Below are 19,208 nucleotides of genomic sequence, written 5' to 3'. Positions count from 1 at the left end.
TTTATGAGAGCAATTATAGTGAGTTGCTTAATGACTACACTCATAAACACACATAATGCTTTCTGATGCATATCATCAGTCATAAAACATTATAGATGTGATTATCATTATTTAAAAGTGTCTTTTGGATGCTCTTGAATCGTTATAAACTAGAACAGTGGTATTCACTATTTTTTACGTGAGAGTCACATTAATAGGACAAAGTCGATAGGAGAGCCACTTTTACCACAAAGTATGAAAAGCTACATCCAGTCATAAAAAGCACGTCTGTTTATTAATCTGTCATCCCACCCAGAACAAATAATATGCAATGCAGCCAACCAATGTATTCATTAAAAGCAGGATTATTTTAGTACTGGGATGATGTTGTCAGAATCTGCAAACAATATTCTGCTGAAACCAAAAAGCAGTGTTTCACAATTTTGTGGAGTCTGAGAAGGTTTTTTTTTGCTCGAGCCAAACTCCCATGCAATTCAATCGATGCCTCAGTTAATCGCTTCAACTGTATTAGTTGTCCGTGTTTTGAGCCTTTGTTGTCCAGAAGACAGAAGGAAAGCTGCTCTATTTTTTTTTTACTAATTTCTCTCCCCCAAAGGGTGCCGTAAATTTTCGTTGAATTTTGATGCGTCGTTTGGAAATGCCACACTCCAAATTGACTTGAACCAGAGCGGGTTTGTTTGCACAATTAAGCACAAAGGGTTCGACTCGGAGGACAAATAGAAATTCCTCTGTTCCACTTTTCTTTGAAATTTCCTTTGCTCGTTTTGTATGGCTCCTACCTTCGTTTTTTTTATCGATTCCGCTTGTGGTTTGATGTTCCAAAACCAAATCTAATCTTAATTTCTCGTTGCACCTCTTTTCATGCAGTGCATGTAGTCGCATGTTTGGATAATTCTAGTGCATGACTACATTGAAAAAATAAGACTTGCATATAACTATTGTCCAAATATTTGATGATCTTTTTTTTTTTTTTACCATATTTACATTATGCTATAAATTCAAGAAATAATGCCAATGGGAACGTATCAAAACACAGCACACCCTTTCTGTGTGCATTAATATATGTATGAGTATGGGAGCCACTGCCATATGTGTTCATATGTGATTACTCAATGCTTATGAACATCAGGAGAACCCACCAATACAAACATGGACCCCACCCTTATCAGCTGAGACCAGACTCACAGAGCAAAGTGTTTCACCACCCAAACATCACCTACCATCCAATCATACACAACTTACTGGGTGTCACATTTATTGGACAGCCCGACCGGGTGGTCAACAAACATGTGGAGGGAAGAGATATCAGTGTTTTAAAGATAATAGTGTAAGCTTGCCTCTACACAGAGTTTAACATCCAAGCAGACAAGCACATCACTCAAAGGACTTGCTAAAAAGTGACTTATCTTCAAGTAATTTGAGCCTAGCATGGTTTTCCTTATGTTTTTGTACACAACTCGGGACAAAAGGGAGGTGAGGTAAGGAAAAAATATATAATGAATATTACAAATGTGCAATAGTTCAATATGTTATGTTGGTTGTTTGTGGTAAGTTTTCAAGAATGTTTCTGAAGTCTAATTTATTTCTACTCAAGCCTGTAATCTCATGGGAAGTTCTGAATGTGTAAGATGGAAACATATCAATCAGGAGACCTTGGTAAGTTTATTTTTTTCCTCAAAAATATGATGTTTGGTTCTCAATAATACATACATGTATTATTATATGCATGAATGGTCATTACATGGTAAATATGTCATATGTCAATTTTTAACCACAAAATGACACTATGTTTAAATCTATTGCAAATCCAGTTTGTTCAATCACAAGAGGGGAAGCCGCTCTTCTGTTGCTGATTCTTTTGAGCTTTGAGTTAAAACATGAAGGTGGGTAACAGCGAGGTCAGCACTATAGCAGTGTGACATGGTCCTACTGGTTGCCAGCCTTGTGAGTGATGGAGAGGGGGCTAGAGAGAGAGTAAGGAGAATAAAAACTGATTGTTGAAGAATTAGTCAAGTGCAATCATTTGGCCAGTATGAGAAGTGTGTGTCTAACTCCTCAGGGAACTTGGATGAAAAATGATATGCGTGTACTTGCTTTTCTTTATGTTATAAATTGTTTCTTGCCATACTTATTTTTGGTGTCACTAAAGAAGATAAACATGCTCGTGCTTTTTCAGTTGATTCTGTACTTTTTCCGTTTCATTTGTTGTCCAAATGGAGAGTTTTTCTGGCTTGGTTTAACACAATATAGGATGCAGTTTGGAGTGATATTCTGTCCATTTTCTTGACCAACAGAGCAAAGACAACAGAGTAGCAGGATGACCCAAACAGAACAGCAGTGGACAAGAGAAAACAGCAAGCAATTAGAAGACGAACAAACAATAGTCAACATGAAAACCAAATGGGAGATTATTAAAATACAAAGACAATTGACATGTCGAGTAATGGGGGAGATTGAACAACTTTGGGAAGAGACACAAAGAGAGAGAAATAATATCGAGTACTTGAAGACAAATACAGAGCAGCAGCAGGAGGACATTGACAGACTGACAGCTAAAAAACATGAGCAGTATTTATTAATAAATAGACTGAGAATACAGATAGAAAATATTATTGAGAAACTTGAGGAGAATAAAAATGAAGCCGCTCAAGAAGAAATGCAACTTCTGAAAATGAAGACTGAAATATACAGAGAGAGGGAAACTCTGGAAAGAAGACGTAATGAACTAATCAATGAGCGACACAAGTTGGAAATGATCAAGTATGAAAAGACAAAATCACAAGAAAGTAAGGAACCCGAAGAACCCATGGAGCAGATAAAGAGAGAGCAGGAGATTACGGAGAGGCTGATGGTTGACTGTCTGCTCAGTCTAATTAACAAAAATAAGAAAATAATGCTTGAAGCAAAGCAGGCAAAAGAACATATGAAGAAAAACATGGCAGACATAAAGCAAGAGTTTCAGAGGAATAAAAAGGATATTTCCCACCATAGAGATCAAATTAAACTCATCAAACACAATATGAATGAAAATATTAACAAGATGAAGCAAAGAACTGTTGAAATGCAGAAAGCTGCAGTCCCAGAGATACAAAGCAGAGAAAGGCAGAAAGAAGAAAGAGACACTTTCGGCACTGTGAAGATTAAACTCCGCAGAATCCAGGAAGAGATGGAGAAACTTTGGGATGAGCTGGAAGACAGCGTACAACAACTGGAAGTGACTGTGAGAGAGAAGCAGGAGCTAAAGACAAAGAGTGGTCAAATGGAAGATATAAAATCTGACTCAGACACAGATGTGAGCATAAAGAGAACACAGTGGAAAACAGCGATGACTGCTGATATGCAGAGGCAAAAACAAAACTTAGAAAATAAGTTGTCACAGGTCCAATCTGAAAGAGACGAGATACAAAAAATCAAGACTAAAATACAGACTGAGAGAGAGAACATAGAGAGAGACAGGCAGTTAGCTAAAGCAGAAACGAATGCAATGAACTGTATGAGGGAGAGTGCTGAAAAACAAAAACAGGAGCTGGACGACAAGTTACAGAGGACAAAGAAAGAGATAAGAGAGAAGGAAGTGTTGAACACTGAGATTGAAATAAAGATAAAAGACCTGGTAAAAATAATACGAATGAGCAGGAGAAAAAAGGAAGGGATCAGCAAGATGATGGAAGAGGCTGAAGATGCTAAACAAGTCATGGGGGAAAGACAAGATGAGACTAAGGAGAATTGGTCAGAGCAGGTGCTGCAGGTGAACATGGAGTACAGATTTGATGAGCAGAATATAGGACTCCAGCAGGTTGACAGAACTAGAGACATACAACAGCTTAAAGAACATTCCTTTGAGGAAGACAACATGGAAAGCACCAAGAATAAAATGAACACTGACATGGAGAGAGTGATTCTTGAAGTAAAAGAAATCAGAAAGATGCTGCGTAGGGTGAGAAAAGAGACAGGGCAAAGCAGGAAGGACTTTACAGAAGAAAAGAGACAAATCCAATGGATGAATTTTCGATTTGAAAAAAATAAACGAGAGCTTGACCAACAGCTGGAAAAGAGCATTAAAGAGAGGGATGAGATGGAAATCATGAAGGTAAAGATACAACAACACAGGGAAGAGGTCAAACAAAAACTGGAAGTTACTATAACTACAATTCTGACTATGGGTGAGATAAAAGCTAGCATAGAAAAAGCTGCTGCAGAGATGAAAAATACCAGGGAGGAGATGCTCGAAGTCCAAAGGAAGACAAACCAGAACAAGGAAGAGGTCAAGAAGTATGTAGTAAGTACATTTTTTTTTTACATTTTTGTCTCAGCAGAAGAATATAAGTCATCATCGTTAAACATTTCACTGCATTTATAAATCCATTGCCTATATCATTGGTACAGTCAGTGTATATTATTTAAACTGTGGTCGCCTGATATTTTGTTACCATGTCTTGTCATAACTTCTTAAATATTCCCCCAGACACACAAAGAAGTTAAATTATCTAGTTAAACATTCTTAAACTTACATCCAGTCAATAGTCAATATGGGTTTAGCTAACAAAAGGGGATTCTGGTATACTGCATGATTTGGAATTAAGGCTGAGATATTCTATATATACAGTACTGTATATTTTTATACTGTTTATTGTTAATAAATCCCACAAAAAGACCAAAGCCAAACAATATAATTGTTGGTCTCTCAATACTGTCTGACCTCCAAACACTGTTTGCAGCTCTCAGCACAAAGCCCATTGGTTCAAACTGAAGATGTATATATTTAAAAACACGTTGCATATATAGTTGACTGACATTCATACGTGTGTGTGTTCATGTAATGAATGAACATGTCACCCAGTGCAACAGTGTGGCTCATTGTCATTCATGTGTTTTTAATATGTTGTAGACACACAAGCACAGTCAGCTCAAAAGTTGCTAAACTTTACTTATTCATATGTCTACGTTGAAGGTTCAATGTGTTGTTCTGAGCCACCTGCTCTAAAGAAACAGGGGGCAGTATTTCCCCTCTACACTGGCTGCATACGATCTCTAATGTTCATATTTTAGTTGTAGTAGTTTGGCAAACTCCAGCCCTGCAGTCACAGCGGGCTGCTGGACCTGTGTAACGGCAGGTCTGAAATTCAAAAGTAATACGTTGTCGTTACAGTATTAATTCAAATCCCTCTTACAGTAACATTTTCAATGCAAACCTTTACTTGTAGAGTGTTTAACAGTATTATTATAAATACCTGAATATTTCACAAATGGCCTGTGGGTTTAGTGGTTCTGGGATGCATAATTGTGAATACAAAATTTAAGTGTGAGTGTCTATTTTACACACACATAAATAAATAAAACGAATGAAGAAAAATGAGACAAGGGAAGTTTTTTGGATTGTGGATTGTTAACCCTAACCCTAACTCGGTCTCACTGGAAACAATAAAAATTACAATTCTTTTTTTTTTGTGAAGGATAAGATGACTTCCATGAAAGTTCAGGTCAGCAAATGGATATTGACTGAATCTGCAATCAAAAAGACCTTTTCAAGGAATACATCTAAACTTCAAATAGCACAGAAAGAAACAGCCAGAGACTCTCTCAAGGATCAAGCATTTGAAATTCTAACAGACAAAGAAGGTGTAGAAGATGAAATTACAAAAGAAACCATGACTATACCATTAGAAGACCAGCCTCAAAGTGAAGATACAAATGAGCATTCAGAGCACAAACAGAGACAAGGACTCAATTTTTTTGCAGTGGACATGAAAGAGGAGCAGAATGTTTTCTTACAGATGCAGACCAAAATCTATGAAGAAACATTAATGGATGATGATCAGACCAAATTAGTGATACATGTAAGAGAAATGGAAGTAGAAAAGCAGATGTTCAAACTCAAGAAGAGAGAGGATAAATTAAGGGAACAAATAAGGTACGCTATGGAGAACATGGAGGAAGACAATAAAGAGATTAAAAGGATCATTATGGACATAAATGACCTGCAGAGCCAGAAACCAGAGGCTGAAAATTGCTTACCAATTACAGTCAGGGAAAGCACAAATGTTTTCAAAGATGAAATCGTTGAATATGAAGTGAACATGCAAAAACAGGAGGATGACAATAAGGTGAAACAAGAAGTTATTGATGTTGTTGAGAAGCAAAAACAAAGTCAGGATTCAAGAGAAAATATACAGATACATACTGAGGAGATTGATGGAGGTTATGATAAAAAGGACACAGGAAGTGCTGATATACAAAGACTTAGGGCTGAGATTTATAGAACACAAAATATTATAAGACAAGTAAAACTAGAACTTGAAAACCAAGATGAAGAAAGCAATATCGACAAAGATCATAGGGATAACGACAGTGAAATTGAAGGATTACTACAAGACATGAAACAATTCCAAGAGCTTTTAAAACTGCTAAAAACTGCAATGAGGCAAAATAAAATGCATCTGAAAGAAAAAATGAGCAACATGAAATTGAGGAAAACTGCAGCCAAAAAACTGAAGAGAAAACTGGATCAGAGGTTAGAGAAAACTTTGAGAGACAGAGATGAATTTGATCATTTAAAAATAAAAATGCAGAAACAAACTGAAGAGACAGAGGAGAAGTTGGAGAAAATGACAAAAGTTAAGAGGACTGTCGAGGAAATTGCTGCAAGGACTAGACAGAAAAGTGAAGACACAGAGATTATTATGAAGCAGACCCAAGTAAAACTGAGACAGTTGGAAGACTTGAACTATAGGATTGAGGCTACAAAACAAGAACTGGAAAACAGCCTTGCTTTTACATTCCAGGAAAGAACTGACCTTGAAAAAGTCCACACTGAAATCAGACAGAAAAAGGACAGAGAATGTGCCTTGGAAAGTACTGAGAGAGAGAAGGGAGACATAAAGCAATGTGAAAGAGATGAAACAGATACAGAAAGGGACAAAATGATTAAGAACAGAATGGGTAAAGACATTGAGGAAATGGAAAATGAAATCTTCAGACTCAGATCAAAAAAAGAGAAACTGGAGAAGGATATAAAACTGACAATGGTCAGTTTGGATCTGAAAAATAGTGAAATTGAACAACTGAAAAAGTCTATAAGTGAGGAAGTTAAACAAAAGACTGAGAGAGAAGAGATTGAGATGCTGAAACAACAGATTCAAGTTGAGCGGGAGAATGTGAGAAAAGAAAGACAACAAGAAATACATGAGATGAACCGTTTAAGGGAGAATATCGAAAGACAGAAACAGGAGCTTGATGACAGAGTGCAAACAACCAAAACAGAAATAAGAGAAATGGAGATACTGAAGTCAGAGCTGGAAATAAAGAAAAAAGAAAGTAAACAGATATATAGAACAAGCATGCGAAAAATGGTGGAGAGTGAAATGAGGTGGAATGACATACAAAGAGAAAGGGAAGTACTGAGGAGAGAGACCAAAAAGAGAAGAAGAGAATTAGACCAAAGACTGGAAGAAACCATGAGAGAGAGGGATGAGTCAGAAATGTTGAAGATAAAACTGCAACGGCAGAAAGAGGAGCTGGCTGAGGAGAAACAGAGATTCAAAGACCAGATAACTCTGATCCAAGTATACAGAGAACATGAAAAACAAAGTCTGGAAAAGCCAGAGGTGAAAAACTTCAGGGAGAAAATTCAAATGATCCACCAAAGCTCAAAGGACACTGATTCCATTATTGGCCTTCAAAACATGAAACAAAATATTCATGTACATTTGAAAATAATTAGGAGAGAAATGGGAATTCTGGAAAATGTAAATGTTGATTTAGGGGAACAAAGAGAAGGGCTCAAAGCAATACAAGCTGAGAACAGGACTGTAGCTGAGCCAAACAGTGAGCACAACATGAGCCAAATCAAAGATCTGATAAAGATGAACTTTGTCAAAATGACAATACAGGCAGAAGCAGATTTGGTTGAAATGGTGCACATGACGGACGGTATCCAAAAACAAAAACAGTGGCTTGAAATCACACTAGAAGAAGTTAAAAGACAAAGAAGAGAGATTGAAGTGTTGAAGTCTGAAATGGAGGGGAAAAAAAATGAAAATCAACGGATGATCCGAAAAGGCATTCAAAAAGAGCAGGAAGTTAAAAAGATGTGGGCTGAGGTCAAAGAAGAAGAAGATGCCCACAAGAGGGAGAGAAAGAAGAGAAAGAAAGAGCTCGACCAGCGACTGGAGAGGATCAGCAGAGAGAGAGACGAACTGGAGATCATGAAACTAAAGATGCAAAGAGAAAAGGACGGGATCAAAGGTGGAATAGAAGTGTCCAGGATGGCAACAGTCACACAAGTTCCAAATCCAATTCAAAAGCACTGGGGGCTAATTCAGACATGTATGGAGAAATATAAAGTCATGGAAAAACTGAATGAAGATTGGAATGGAGCAATTAAAGATGAAAAACGACACATGGAGGCCCAGGCAAAGATCACAACCCAGGAAAGAGAGAAAGTGGAAAATATCAAGATGGAGATTCAAAGACAAAAAGAAATATTATGTGCTTTAAAGAACAAGCAACAAAAGCAAACACATTTGGAGCAAGAGGAGATTAATATAGTTAAAGAGAGAGAGAAAGAGATTCTCAAAGCTGAGACAATGATCCTCAAAGATGGACGACAGAAAGAAAAGAAAGAACACAGGGTAATAAAGAGGCCATTTAATGTGAGTGAGAAAATACAGAATGAGTTAGATGAATTAAAAGAATTAACAAAGGAAGACCAAAGTGGAAAAGGGCGAAATGAAGAAGAGGTGAAATTAAAAAGTGAAAAGAAAGAAAAAACATCTTCAAATGATTGTACAGACACTCTTGTGTTAAAACAGAATGAACCACCTAGAAATTACAATAAGGAGAAACTAGAACCTTTAAAAACAAAAATTATGAATGAAAAACCTGAAATTGCAACAAGAAAAGAGAAATTCCAAAGTAAAAGGAAACTGAAAGTTGGGTTTCAAGAATTAGGCGATGTAAATCTAAACCAGAAGAGAGACAAGGGCCTGAAAGATGTGGCTGGAACTAAAACATTGATAAACCAACATGAATTAAAATCTGACAAAACAGAAGATGATATGCATAAGGAAATTCACGACGTAAAAGAAAGTGAACATGGAGAAGAGGAAAAACACATGCTTAAAAATAAATTGATTGAGCAGGCAAAAAGAGAAGAAATGGAATCGGAAAAGGAGGAAGTAAAAAGTGCAAAGAAAACTGAGCTCTTAGACACAGAAGGGCTGATAAAAAAGAGAGAGGATCTGGATAGAGAGAGTGAGAAGATGAACAAAGAGAAACTGCACTTGGAGCTGATGACGTCTGACATCCGGAAACAAAATGACGTATTACAACAAGCGATACAAGATATACGAGAGGAAAGAGACGCATTGGAAACAACAAAGTCTGAGCTACAAAAGAAGAAAGAACATGCAGACAGTCAGTTTGATGAGATAAACAGAGAGAAAAGCAACATTAAAGATCTGACCCTTCAGCTTCAGGCACAAAGACTCAAACTGGAGAATGCCATGAACATGATCACCCGAAAACAAGAAGTACAAGAACTCAAGGAAGACCAGTTCAAGAGACAGACACAAGCCCTGGAAACCAGTAAGAACAATGTACTGGCTGAAAAAGAAGAGCTGGAGCTTTTGAGGAAGGATCTGAACAAGAAGAAAGAAGAGGTTGATGCTACAATGAACACCATGAGTGGAGAGAGAGTAATACTCACTAAAATGAAGACTGAAGTAGACATGGAAAGGGAAATGCTTTCAGATGATGAGCAAAGACTAAAAGAACTGTCGGAGCTGAAAATAAAAGCCGATCAGTTCAATGATAAAATGAAATACATTGAAAGTCTGAGAGCAAAACTCAAACATTTCAGTGAAACAACACAAGAAAATATCAAGAACAAAATGGAGAGATTAGCACAACATGCTGAAGATGTGCAAAAGCTATGTAGTGTCCTCGATCAAAAGCAAACAGAACTTGATGAAGACAAAAACAAGTTGCTTGATTACATTCAAGTGTTTAACAGAGAAAAGCAACATCTCATCACTACGAAATCAGACATGTTCCAGAACAGAAATGAAATGGAAGCACAAGATGGTGGAAAACTAAAGACAGAGATGACCCAAGAGAGAGAAGATCAGAAAAGTATCAACGGCATTGTGGTCAAAGAGAAATTGGCCTTGGAGCTGATGAAGTCTGACATGAAGAAACAAATTAACCTGTTAGAACGACACAGACAAGAAATGAAAGAGAGAAAAAATGAGCTTCAAATCACAATGACTCAGCTGAAAGACCAGAAGGAACACATCAACTTCTTCCTTGATGAGATAAACAGAGAGAAAATACATGTTAAAGAGCTGGCCCTTCAGCTTCAGAAAGAAAACATCAAAGTTCAGAATGCAACAAACATTATTGCTCTGACACAAAGGGAACAACATCGCAAAGATTCTGACATCTGGAGACAAACACAAGAACTGCAATACAATAGAAAAATCGTACTGGCAGAAAGAGAAGAGCTGGAGCTTTTGAGGAAGGATCTGAACAAGAAGAGAGAAGAGGTTGATGCTGCAATGAACACCATGAGTGGTGAGAGAGAACAACTGTATCACATGAAGAGAAGTACTGACATGGACATAGCAATGCTCCATAATGAAAAGGACAGAATGGAAGGAGAAAGGTCTGATCAGAAGAAAGAGAGAGAGCATCTGGATAGAGAGAGTGAGAAGATGAACAAAGAGAAACTGGACTTGGAGCTGATGACATCTGATAACCAGAAACAAAGTGACATATTAGAACAAAAGATACAAGATATACGAGAGGAAAGAGACACATTGGAAACAACAAAGTCTGAGCTACAAAAGAAGAAAGAACATGCAGACAGTCAGTTTGATGAGATAAACAGAGAGAAAAGCAATATTAAAGATCTGACCCTTCAGCTTCAGACACAAAGACTCAAACTGGAGAATGCCATGAACATGATCACCCGAAAACAAGAAGTACAAGAACTCAAGGAAGACCAGCTCAAAAAACAAACACAAACTCTGGAAACCAATAAAAACAGTGTACTGGCAGAAAGAGAAAAGGTGGAGCTTTTGAGAAAGGAACTGAACAAGAAGAAAGAAGAGGTCGATGCTGCAATGAACACCATGAGTGGAGAGAGAGAACAACTGTATCACATGATGAGAAGTACTGACATGGACACAGCAATGCTCCAGAATGAAAAGGACAGAATGGAAGGAGAAAGGTCTGATCTGAAGAAAGATAAAGAGGATGTGGATAATGAGAGTGAGAAGATGAACAAAGAGAAACAGGACTTGGAGCTGATGACATCTGATATCCGGAAACAAAGTGCTGTACTAGAACAAGAGATACAAGATATACAAGAGGAAAGAGATGCATTGGAAACAACAGAGTCTGAGCTACAAAAGAAGAAAGAACATGCAGACAATCAGTTTGATGAGATAAACAGAGAGAAAAGTAACATTAAAGATCTGACCCTTCAGCTTCAGAAACAAAGACTCAAACTGGAGAATGCCATGAACATGATCACCCGAAAACAAGAAGAACAAGAACTCAAGGAAGACGAGTTCAAAAGACAAACACACACCCTGGAAACCAATAAGAACAGTGTACTGGTAGAAAGAGAAAAGGTGGAGCTTTTGAGGAATGAACTGAACAAGAAGAAAGAAGAGGTCGATGCTGCAATGAACACCATGAGTGGAGAGAGAGAACAACTGTATCACATGAAGAGAAGTACTGACATGGACACAGCAATGCTCCAGAATGAAAAGGACAGAATGGAAGGAGAATGGTCTGATCTGAAGAAAGAGAGAGAGCATCTGGATAGAGAGAGTGAGAAGATGAACAAAGAGAAACTGGACTTGGAGCTGATGACATCTGATATACGGAAACAAAGTGACGTATTAGAACAAGAGATACAAGATATACGAGAGGAAAGAGACGCATTTGAAACAACAAAGTTTGAGCTACAAAAGAAGAAAGAATATGCAGACTGTCAGTTTGATGAGATAAACAGAGTAAAAAGAAACATTAAAGATCTGACCCTTCAGCTTCAGACACAAAGACTCAAACTGGAGAATGCCATGAACATGATCACCCGAAAACAAGAAGAACAAGAACTCAAGGAAGACCAGTTCAAAAGACAACAACAAACCCTGGAAACCAATAAAAACAGTGTACTGGCAGAAAAAGAAGAGCTGGACATTTTGAGGGAGGATCTGAACAAGAAGAAAGAAGAGGTCAATGCTGCAATGAACACCATGAGTGGAGAGAAAGAACAACTGTATCACATGAAGAGAAGTACTAAAATGGCTATAGCAATGCTCCAGAATGAAAAGGACAGAATGGAAGGAGAATGGTCTGATCTGAAGAAAGAGAGAGAGCATCTGGATAGAGAGAGTGAGAAGATGAACAAAGAGAAACTGGACTTGGAGCTGATGACATCTGATAACCAGAAACAAAGTGACGTATTAGAACAAAAGATACAAGATATACAAGAGGAAAGAGACACATTGGAAACAACAAAGTCCGAGCTACAAAAGAACAAAGAACATGCAGACAGTGAGCTTGATGAGATAAACAGAGAGAAAAGCAATATTAAAGATCTGACCCTTCAGCTTCAGACACAAAGACTCAAAGTGGAGAATGCCATGAACATGATCACCCGAAAACAAGAAGAACAAGAGCTCAAAGAAGACCAGTTCAAAAGACAACAACAAACCCTGGAAACCAATAAAAAAAGTGTACTGGCAGAAAGAGAAGAGCGGGACATTTTGAGGGTGGATCTGAACAAGAAGAAAGAAGAGGTCGATGCTGCAATGAACACCATGAGTGGAGAGAGAGAACAACTGTATCACATGAAGAGATGTACTGACATGGACACAGCAATGCTCCAGAATGAAAAGGACCGAATGGAAGGAGAATGGTCTGATCTGAAGAAAGAGAGAGAGCATCTGGATAGAGACAGTGAGAAGATGAACAAAGACAAACTGGATTTGGAGCTGATGACATCTGATATCCGGAAACAAAGTGACATATTAGAACAAAATATACAAGATATACGAGAGAAAAGAGACACATTGGAAACAACAAAGTCTGAGCTACAAAAGAACAAAGAACATGCAGACAGTCAGTTTGATGAGATAAACAGAGAGAAAAGCAATATTAAAGATCTGAACCTTCAGCTTCAGACACAAAGACTCAAACTGGAGAATGCCATGAACATGATCATCCGAAAACAAGAAGAACAAGAACTCAAGGAAGAACAGTTCAAAAAACAAACCCAAACCCTGGAAACCAGTAAGAACAGTGTACTGGAAGAAAGAGAAAAGGTGGAGCTTTTGAGGAAGGAACTGAACAAGAAGAAAGAAGAGGTAGATGCTGCAATGAACACCATGAGTGGAGAGAGAGAACAACTGTATCACATAAAGAGAACTACTGACATGGACATAGCAATGCTCCAGAATGAAAAGGACAGAATGGTAGGAGAATGGTCTGATCTGAAGAAAGAGAGAGAGCATCTGGATAGAGAGTGAGAAGATGAACAAAGAAAAACTGAACTTGGAGCTGATGACATCTGATATCCGGAAACAAAGTGACGTATTAGAACAAGAGATACAAGATATACGAGAGGAAAGAGACGCATTTGAAATAACAAAGTCTGAGCTACAAAAGAAGAAAGAACATGCAGACAGTCAGTTTGATGAGATAAACAGAGAGAAAAGCAACATTAAAGATCTGACTCTTCAGCTTCAGACACAAAGACTCAAACTGGAGAATGCCATGAACATGATCACCCGAAAACAAGAAGAACAAGAACTCAAGGAAGACGAGTTCAAAAGACAACAACAAACCCTGGAAACCAATTGGAAACAAATAATGTACCCAAACAAAAATGAATGCGATAATTCAAAATGTCAGGTATTTCTGCATCAAGTTTGACATGTGTGATGCTTGTTGCCTAAAAAATGCTTTACCTTTATTGGATATGCACTCATGTTTTGTTTGCCTATTAAAAAGCTATTATTTGTTGGGCACAAAAAAAGATTTAATAGTGGTCCTTTATTTTTACATTTTAAATTGGAATGTCTAATTTTTTATTTGTGTCGTTTTCAAACATCAAGTCCTTCATATTGCAATATTAAACATAATGTATTAACGTAAAAATCAATTTATACTCAATTAAGAAAATCTTAATATTGAGAACTGACCTTGGCAAGTAACACAATGTTGTTGTTGTTGTGTGTTGATATGATGTTTGTTTTTGTTGTTTTGTTTTAAAGGATTAATTTTGTTTAACTTGTAATGTTACAATAATTACTATAATAAATAAATAATAATACAGCATGCACAAATCAGATGTAAAATAACAAGATTTTATGAGAGCAATTATAGTGATTTGCTTAATGACTACACTCTAAACACACATAAGCTTTCTGATGCATAGCATCAGTCATAAAACATTATAGATGTGATTTTATCATTATTTAAAAGTGTCTTTTGGATGCTCTTGAATCGGTATAAACTAGAACATGGTAATTCACAGTTTTTTACGTGAGAGTCACATTAATAGGACAAGTCTATAGAGAGCCAATTTTACCACAAAGTATTAAAAGATAATCTCGTCATAAAACACGTCTGATTTTTATTAATCTGTCATCCCACCCAGAACAAATAATATGCAATGCAGCCAACCAATGTATGCATTAAAGCAGGATTATTTTTAGTACTGGGATGATGTGGTCAGAATCTGCAAACAATATTTCTGCTGAAACCAAAAAGCAGTGTTTCACAATTTTGTGAGTCTGAGAAGGTTTTTTTTGCTCGAGCCAAACTCCATGCAATCTCAATAGATGCCTCAGTTAATCGTTCAACTGTATTAGTTGTCCTGTGTTTGAGCCTTTGTTGTCCAGAAACAGAAGAAAGCTGCTCTATTTTTTTTTTACTAATTTCTCTTCCAGGTGCGTAAATTTCGTTGAATTTTGTATGCGTCGTTTGGAAATGCCACTCCAAATGACTTGAAACCAGAGCGGGTTTGTTTGCACATTAAGCACAAAGGGTTCGACTCGGAGGACAAATAGAAATTCCTCTGTCCACTTTTCTTGAAATTTCCTTTGCTCGTTTTGTATGGCTCCTACCTTTCTTTTTTTATCGATTCCGCTGTGGTTTGATGTTCCAAAACCAAATCTTAATTTTTCTCGTTTGTCACGCTTTGTTTCTGTCCACCTGGTGTGCAACTATTTTTTTTATAAGAAATTGATCCATTCTAGTGCCTGTAGAAAGACGTGGTAACTAGCATGTAATGGTGAAACGAGTCGACCGGAGCCAAGCTAACGCGGTGTATGAAGTGTCAGGTTGGTCGTAGTATCCTCCAATTTAAATGTTCAAATTTAGCGATATAAATGATCTTTTAGCAAATGTCCATATTCATAAGCATGCTTATATATATAAGATATATATAAATATATAACATATTTTTAATGACCTTAAGTTTATATATTTCTATACTAGCCCACCACGTATCTACCCGTCCAAGAGCACATTCACCATTGTAGTGCTGATAGACCGCCAAAACTGGCAAATCCGCAGTGAGTCAGTGTTCCGCTGAGCAAGTTTAAATATCTTGTTTCTAGTCTATATTTGCATCTTTTATCAATTATATAATTATAATTATATATATATATATATATATATATAGTATCTATTATTTGTATTATTTGTAGGCTAATAGAGCACACTTTCAGTGTTTTAATGGGCTATATGTAATGTTTTTATGAAATATCTGTATTGACTCCATAATCATATCTATCACCCTTTTATTTAGCCCACTGCCATGCGAGCCATCAATTAAAGCTTGGCGAGCCGCATGAGGCTCGCGAGCCGCGCAATGAGTAACACTGAACTAGAGGTTGACTAATGGGGTTTATAATACATTATGACTATCTATATATACACACCTCAACAATCAACTGTAGTAAGACTCCTAGTATGGTATGATAGTCCATGCTGTCGATAATTTATAATTGTATGTGTTAAGTAAAGTTCAAGGATTCAAAGATTGTTTATTGTCCTTGGGCAACACAGGGTTGCACAATGAAATGCAGTTGTAGCCTGGTCTATTTATGCTACACAAGAATAACGAGACAAAACATAAAAAAACAGAAGTGCATTCCTGTAGTGCATCTTTTAAGCGACTTTGAGTTCTAGAAAAGCGCTATAGAAAATTCAATTTATTATTATTATCTTTTGAATTAGCATCAGGAAGAATGTGAACAGCAGCAATAAAAACAATGATGATTATCTGGAAAGATAATATAGCTGGCATCTTTAACTTTAAAAATGTGTCATCAGGTTAACATTGTCCATCAACCTTGATAAAGTTTGAGTACCATCATTGAGGTAATTACAGAGTCCTGCGCTTTGTACTGTGGTTTTCCAATCACGTGCAATAGCTTAATCTGGGATTCCACTATGGAGGCAGAGGCCTGTACTACGAACCCTGCTAGGTTTTCAGTCCTACAACGGTGGTTCACTTCTTAATGGGATAGACCAGGGGTCGGCAACCCGCGGCTCCGGAGCCGCATGCGGCTCTTTCATCCCTCTGATGCGGCTCCCTGTGGCTTTTGAAAATAATTAATGAGTATTTAATTAAAATGTATTTTATTTTAGTTTGTTCGTTTTTAAAATGTAATTCTCAATTTGAAGATTATGGTGATCTTGTAACATCTAAATAAAACGTGTTAAAAAATGTTATGTCGCTGTTACGCTGTTACTATGCGTCACAACCGCCAATGTGCGACACCCGCCAGCGCGCGATTTCTTGAACTTTTCGAATCCCAGGTAGGACAACTATGGAGAATTCTAAGAAGAGAAAAGTGTCTGAAGAAAACAGAACGTTCAATGGTACGTGGACAGATTCATTTGCTTTCACTGCTGACGAGACTGGTTTACCAGTATGCTTAATATGTAATGAGAAACTAGGAAACAACAAAAAGTCAAATGTCGCAAGACATTTCCAGAATAAACACGCAGCCTTTGCTCAAAAATATCCGGATGGAGATGAGAGAAAAAAAGCCGTTTCGGAACTGATGCGGAAGGTTGATCTGAGTAAAAATCACTTCAAGAAGTGGATGAAGTCTGCAAATTCAAGTACATACGCGAGTTTTGTAGGAAATAGTCAGGCACCGGAAGCCGTTCACAGATGGAGAATATATAATAATACGACTGCATTGGCAGGTGTGAGTCAACCTGATCTTGAGATGGAACTGGCCGACATAGCCGACAAAGACATGTGGGTGTCCAAGTTTAAACGCTTGACAGCAGACCTTGAAGATGTTGCCCGTCAGAAGGCCGTTCTTGCTCAGAATCACAAATGGCGTGATATTGAAAACCTCCCCAAAACGGACCAACTTGTGTTCGAAACTTGGAATGCTATCCCCGACGTTTATGTGAACATGAAAAAGTATGCACTTGGAGTCCTGTCGATCTTTGGATCCACATATGTATGTGAGCAGGTGTTCTCCAACATGAACTTTATTAAAAGCAAACATCGCGCACGCCTCACAGATGACAGCTTACGATCCTGTGTGAAGATGAAGGTGACGGCATACAGCCCTGATGTGCAGACGCTGTGCGCTGAGGTTCAGGAGCAGAAATCACATTAACCAAGTATGATAAATATTTTAATTGCCTATTATTTTGCACATATTCATATTTTTTCATTGTTCAGTGAAATAGTCCTTTTATTTTTCAGGTTGACAGCTGACTGCACGCGCCAGTAAAAGGATGACGGCACACAGAGAGAGGACGGCATTTTTGGTTTGCTGACGGTGGATAATTTAAGTTCAGCGTTTTTTTTTTCATGAATACAAGAAGGACTCAAATAGACATTGAGTATTTTACTTGAAAGTAACCTTCAACGCAACGTCAACGTCTTTTTTTCGGAGCTCAAAATGTTTTGTTGCATGCAGAAATGTAATTTTGTTTTCTCTGCAGTCGTTCATTGATTTCATAAATGCAACACATTATAGTTTGTTTATACATAGCATAAAGGCAAAAAAAAAACGTTATATGCAGTGTTATTTCATTTTAAATGTCAAAAGGGTTTTGTGGCTCCCAGTGTTTTCTTTATTGTGGGAAACGGGTCCAAATGGCTCTTTGAGTGGTAAAGGTTGCCGACCCCTGGGATAGACCAACATGGTAACTCACAGTATACTATATAAAGAAAATAATAATAATAATAAAATGAGTTTGGGGAAATGTTCAACCCGTAATAAACAAGGTCCATCGTACATAATGTTATAAATGTTTCCTAAGTCATGTTTAGTAAAAACATCTTTTTTATGATTTAAGATTCTAACTGGAACCACAAACCACCAGGAAACAAGAGCTGCAATCAAATGTCCAGTTTATCTATCCAGGAAATTATGTTATTATTGATTGTCTGATGATGGCCATGGTTCTAAACAAAGAAGCTAATACTTGCACATTAAAGTAACATACGTATTTAAAATAATGATTAGCCAAATGTGTACTTCATCATATTATTACTTAACAAATTAGATCAAAGATTATCCATTAACCTTCATATCAATTCAGAATCACACCACAATCCCAATCAATTAGAAACTGCTACTTACATTGAAGCTTATTCAAAAAACACATGGCATGGCAAACAGTCAATGACGGTGAAACTGTTTGGAGACAAGAGAAGAAAGACATTACATTACATTACATTACGGGTCATTTAGCAGACTTACAGTGTACTAACTGCAGGGAAGCAAGCAATTATTTGAGGCTCATCACAAGGATTGGAAAGTCACCACCACCATGTGTGTCACATACATAAAACTATATTCTTCTGTGTTTTCTAAATCCAGAAAGGTTTTGAACCAAATTCCGGTCACTTATGGTATATATGGAATAGGGTTCAAATCTGAAAGATATCGCGTGAAACTTTCCCAGTTGATAACTTACATTAAGACAATTATTTTCTGTAATGTTATGTTTAAATATACAAATAAGGCATTCGATGCAAATAGACAAAGTATAGTGAAATAAACACCTAAATGACCCCGAACAGGGTGTTTGTGCCACTATGCGTGGATTGTAACCAAGCTCAATCTTAACATGTACAAGCATCGTCTATGTTTTTAGAATTTCACCATGAAAAAGCCATCTGATTAAAGGCCTTTTAACATCAT

At 37.2% G+C, this 19,208-nt stretch overlaps 1 protein-coding gene across 2 annotated transcripts; it reads left to right on the top strand.

The window, feature by feature from the left end:
* The first annotated feature begins 1,336 nt into the window (after positions 1-1,336).
* Positions 1,337-13,872, top strand: LOC115018517 (golgin subfamily A member 4-like). Of its 2 annotated transcripts, XM_029447523.1 has the most exons (4): positions 1,337-1,478; positions 1,595-1,656; positions 2,295-4,279; positions 5,454-13,872. In XM_029447523.1, exons 2-4 carry the CDS (start codon positions 1,620-1,622, stop codon positions 13,539-13,541), a joined length of 10,110 nt encoding a protein of 3,369 aa, XP_029303383.1. In that variant the 5' UTR covers positions 1,337-1,478; positions 1,595-1,619; the 3' UTR covers positions 13,542-13,872. The 2 variants fall into 2 exon arrangements, with proteins under 2 accessions (XP_029303383.1, XP_029303385.1); XM_029447525.1 differs by lacking the exon at positions 1,595-1,656 and having other exon boundaries at positions 1,363-1,478.
* The last annotated feature ends 5,336 nt before the right edge of the window (positions 13,873-19,208 follow it).

Source organism: Cottoperca gobio, chromosome 14 (genome assembly GCF_900634415.1).
Source record: "Cottoperca gobio chromosome 14, fCotGob3.1, whole genome shotgun sequence".
Taxonomy (NCBI): domain Eukaryota; kingdom Metazoa; phylum Chordata; class Actinopteri; order Perciformes; family Bovichtidae; genus Cottoperca; species Cottoperca gobio.
The sequence above is the reverse complement of the archived record's forward strand: the minus strand, read 5'-3'. Positions and strand labels throughout refer to the sequence as shown.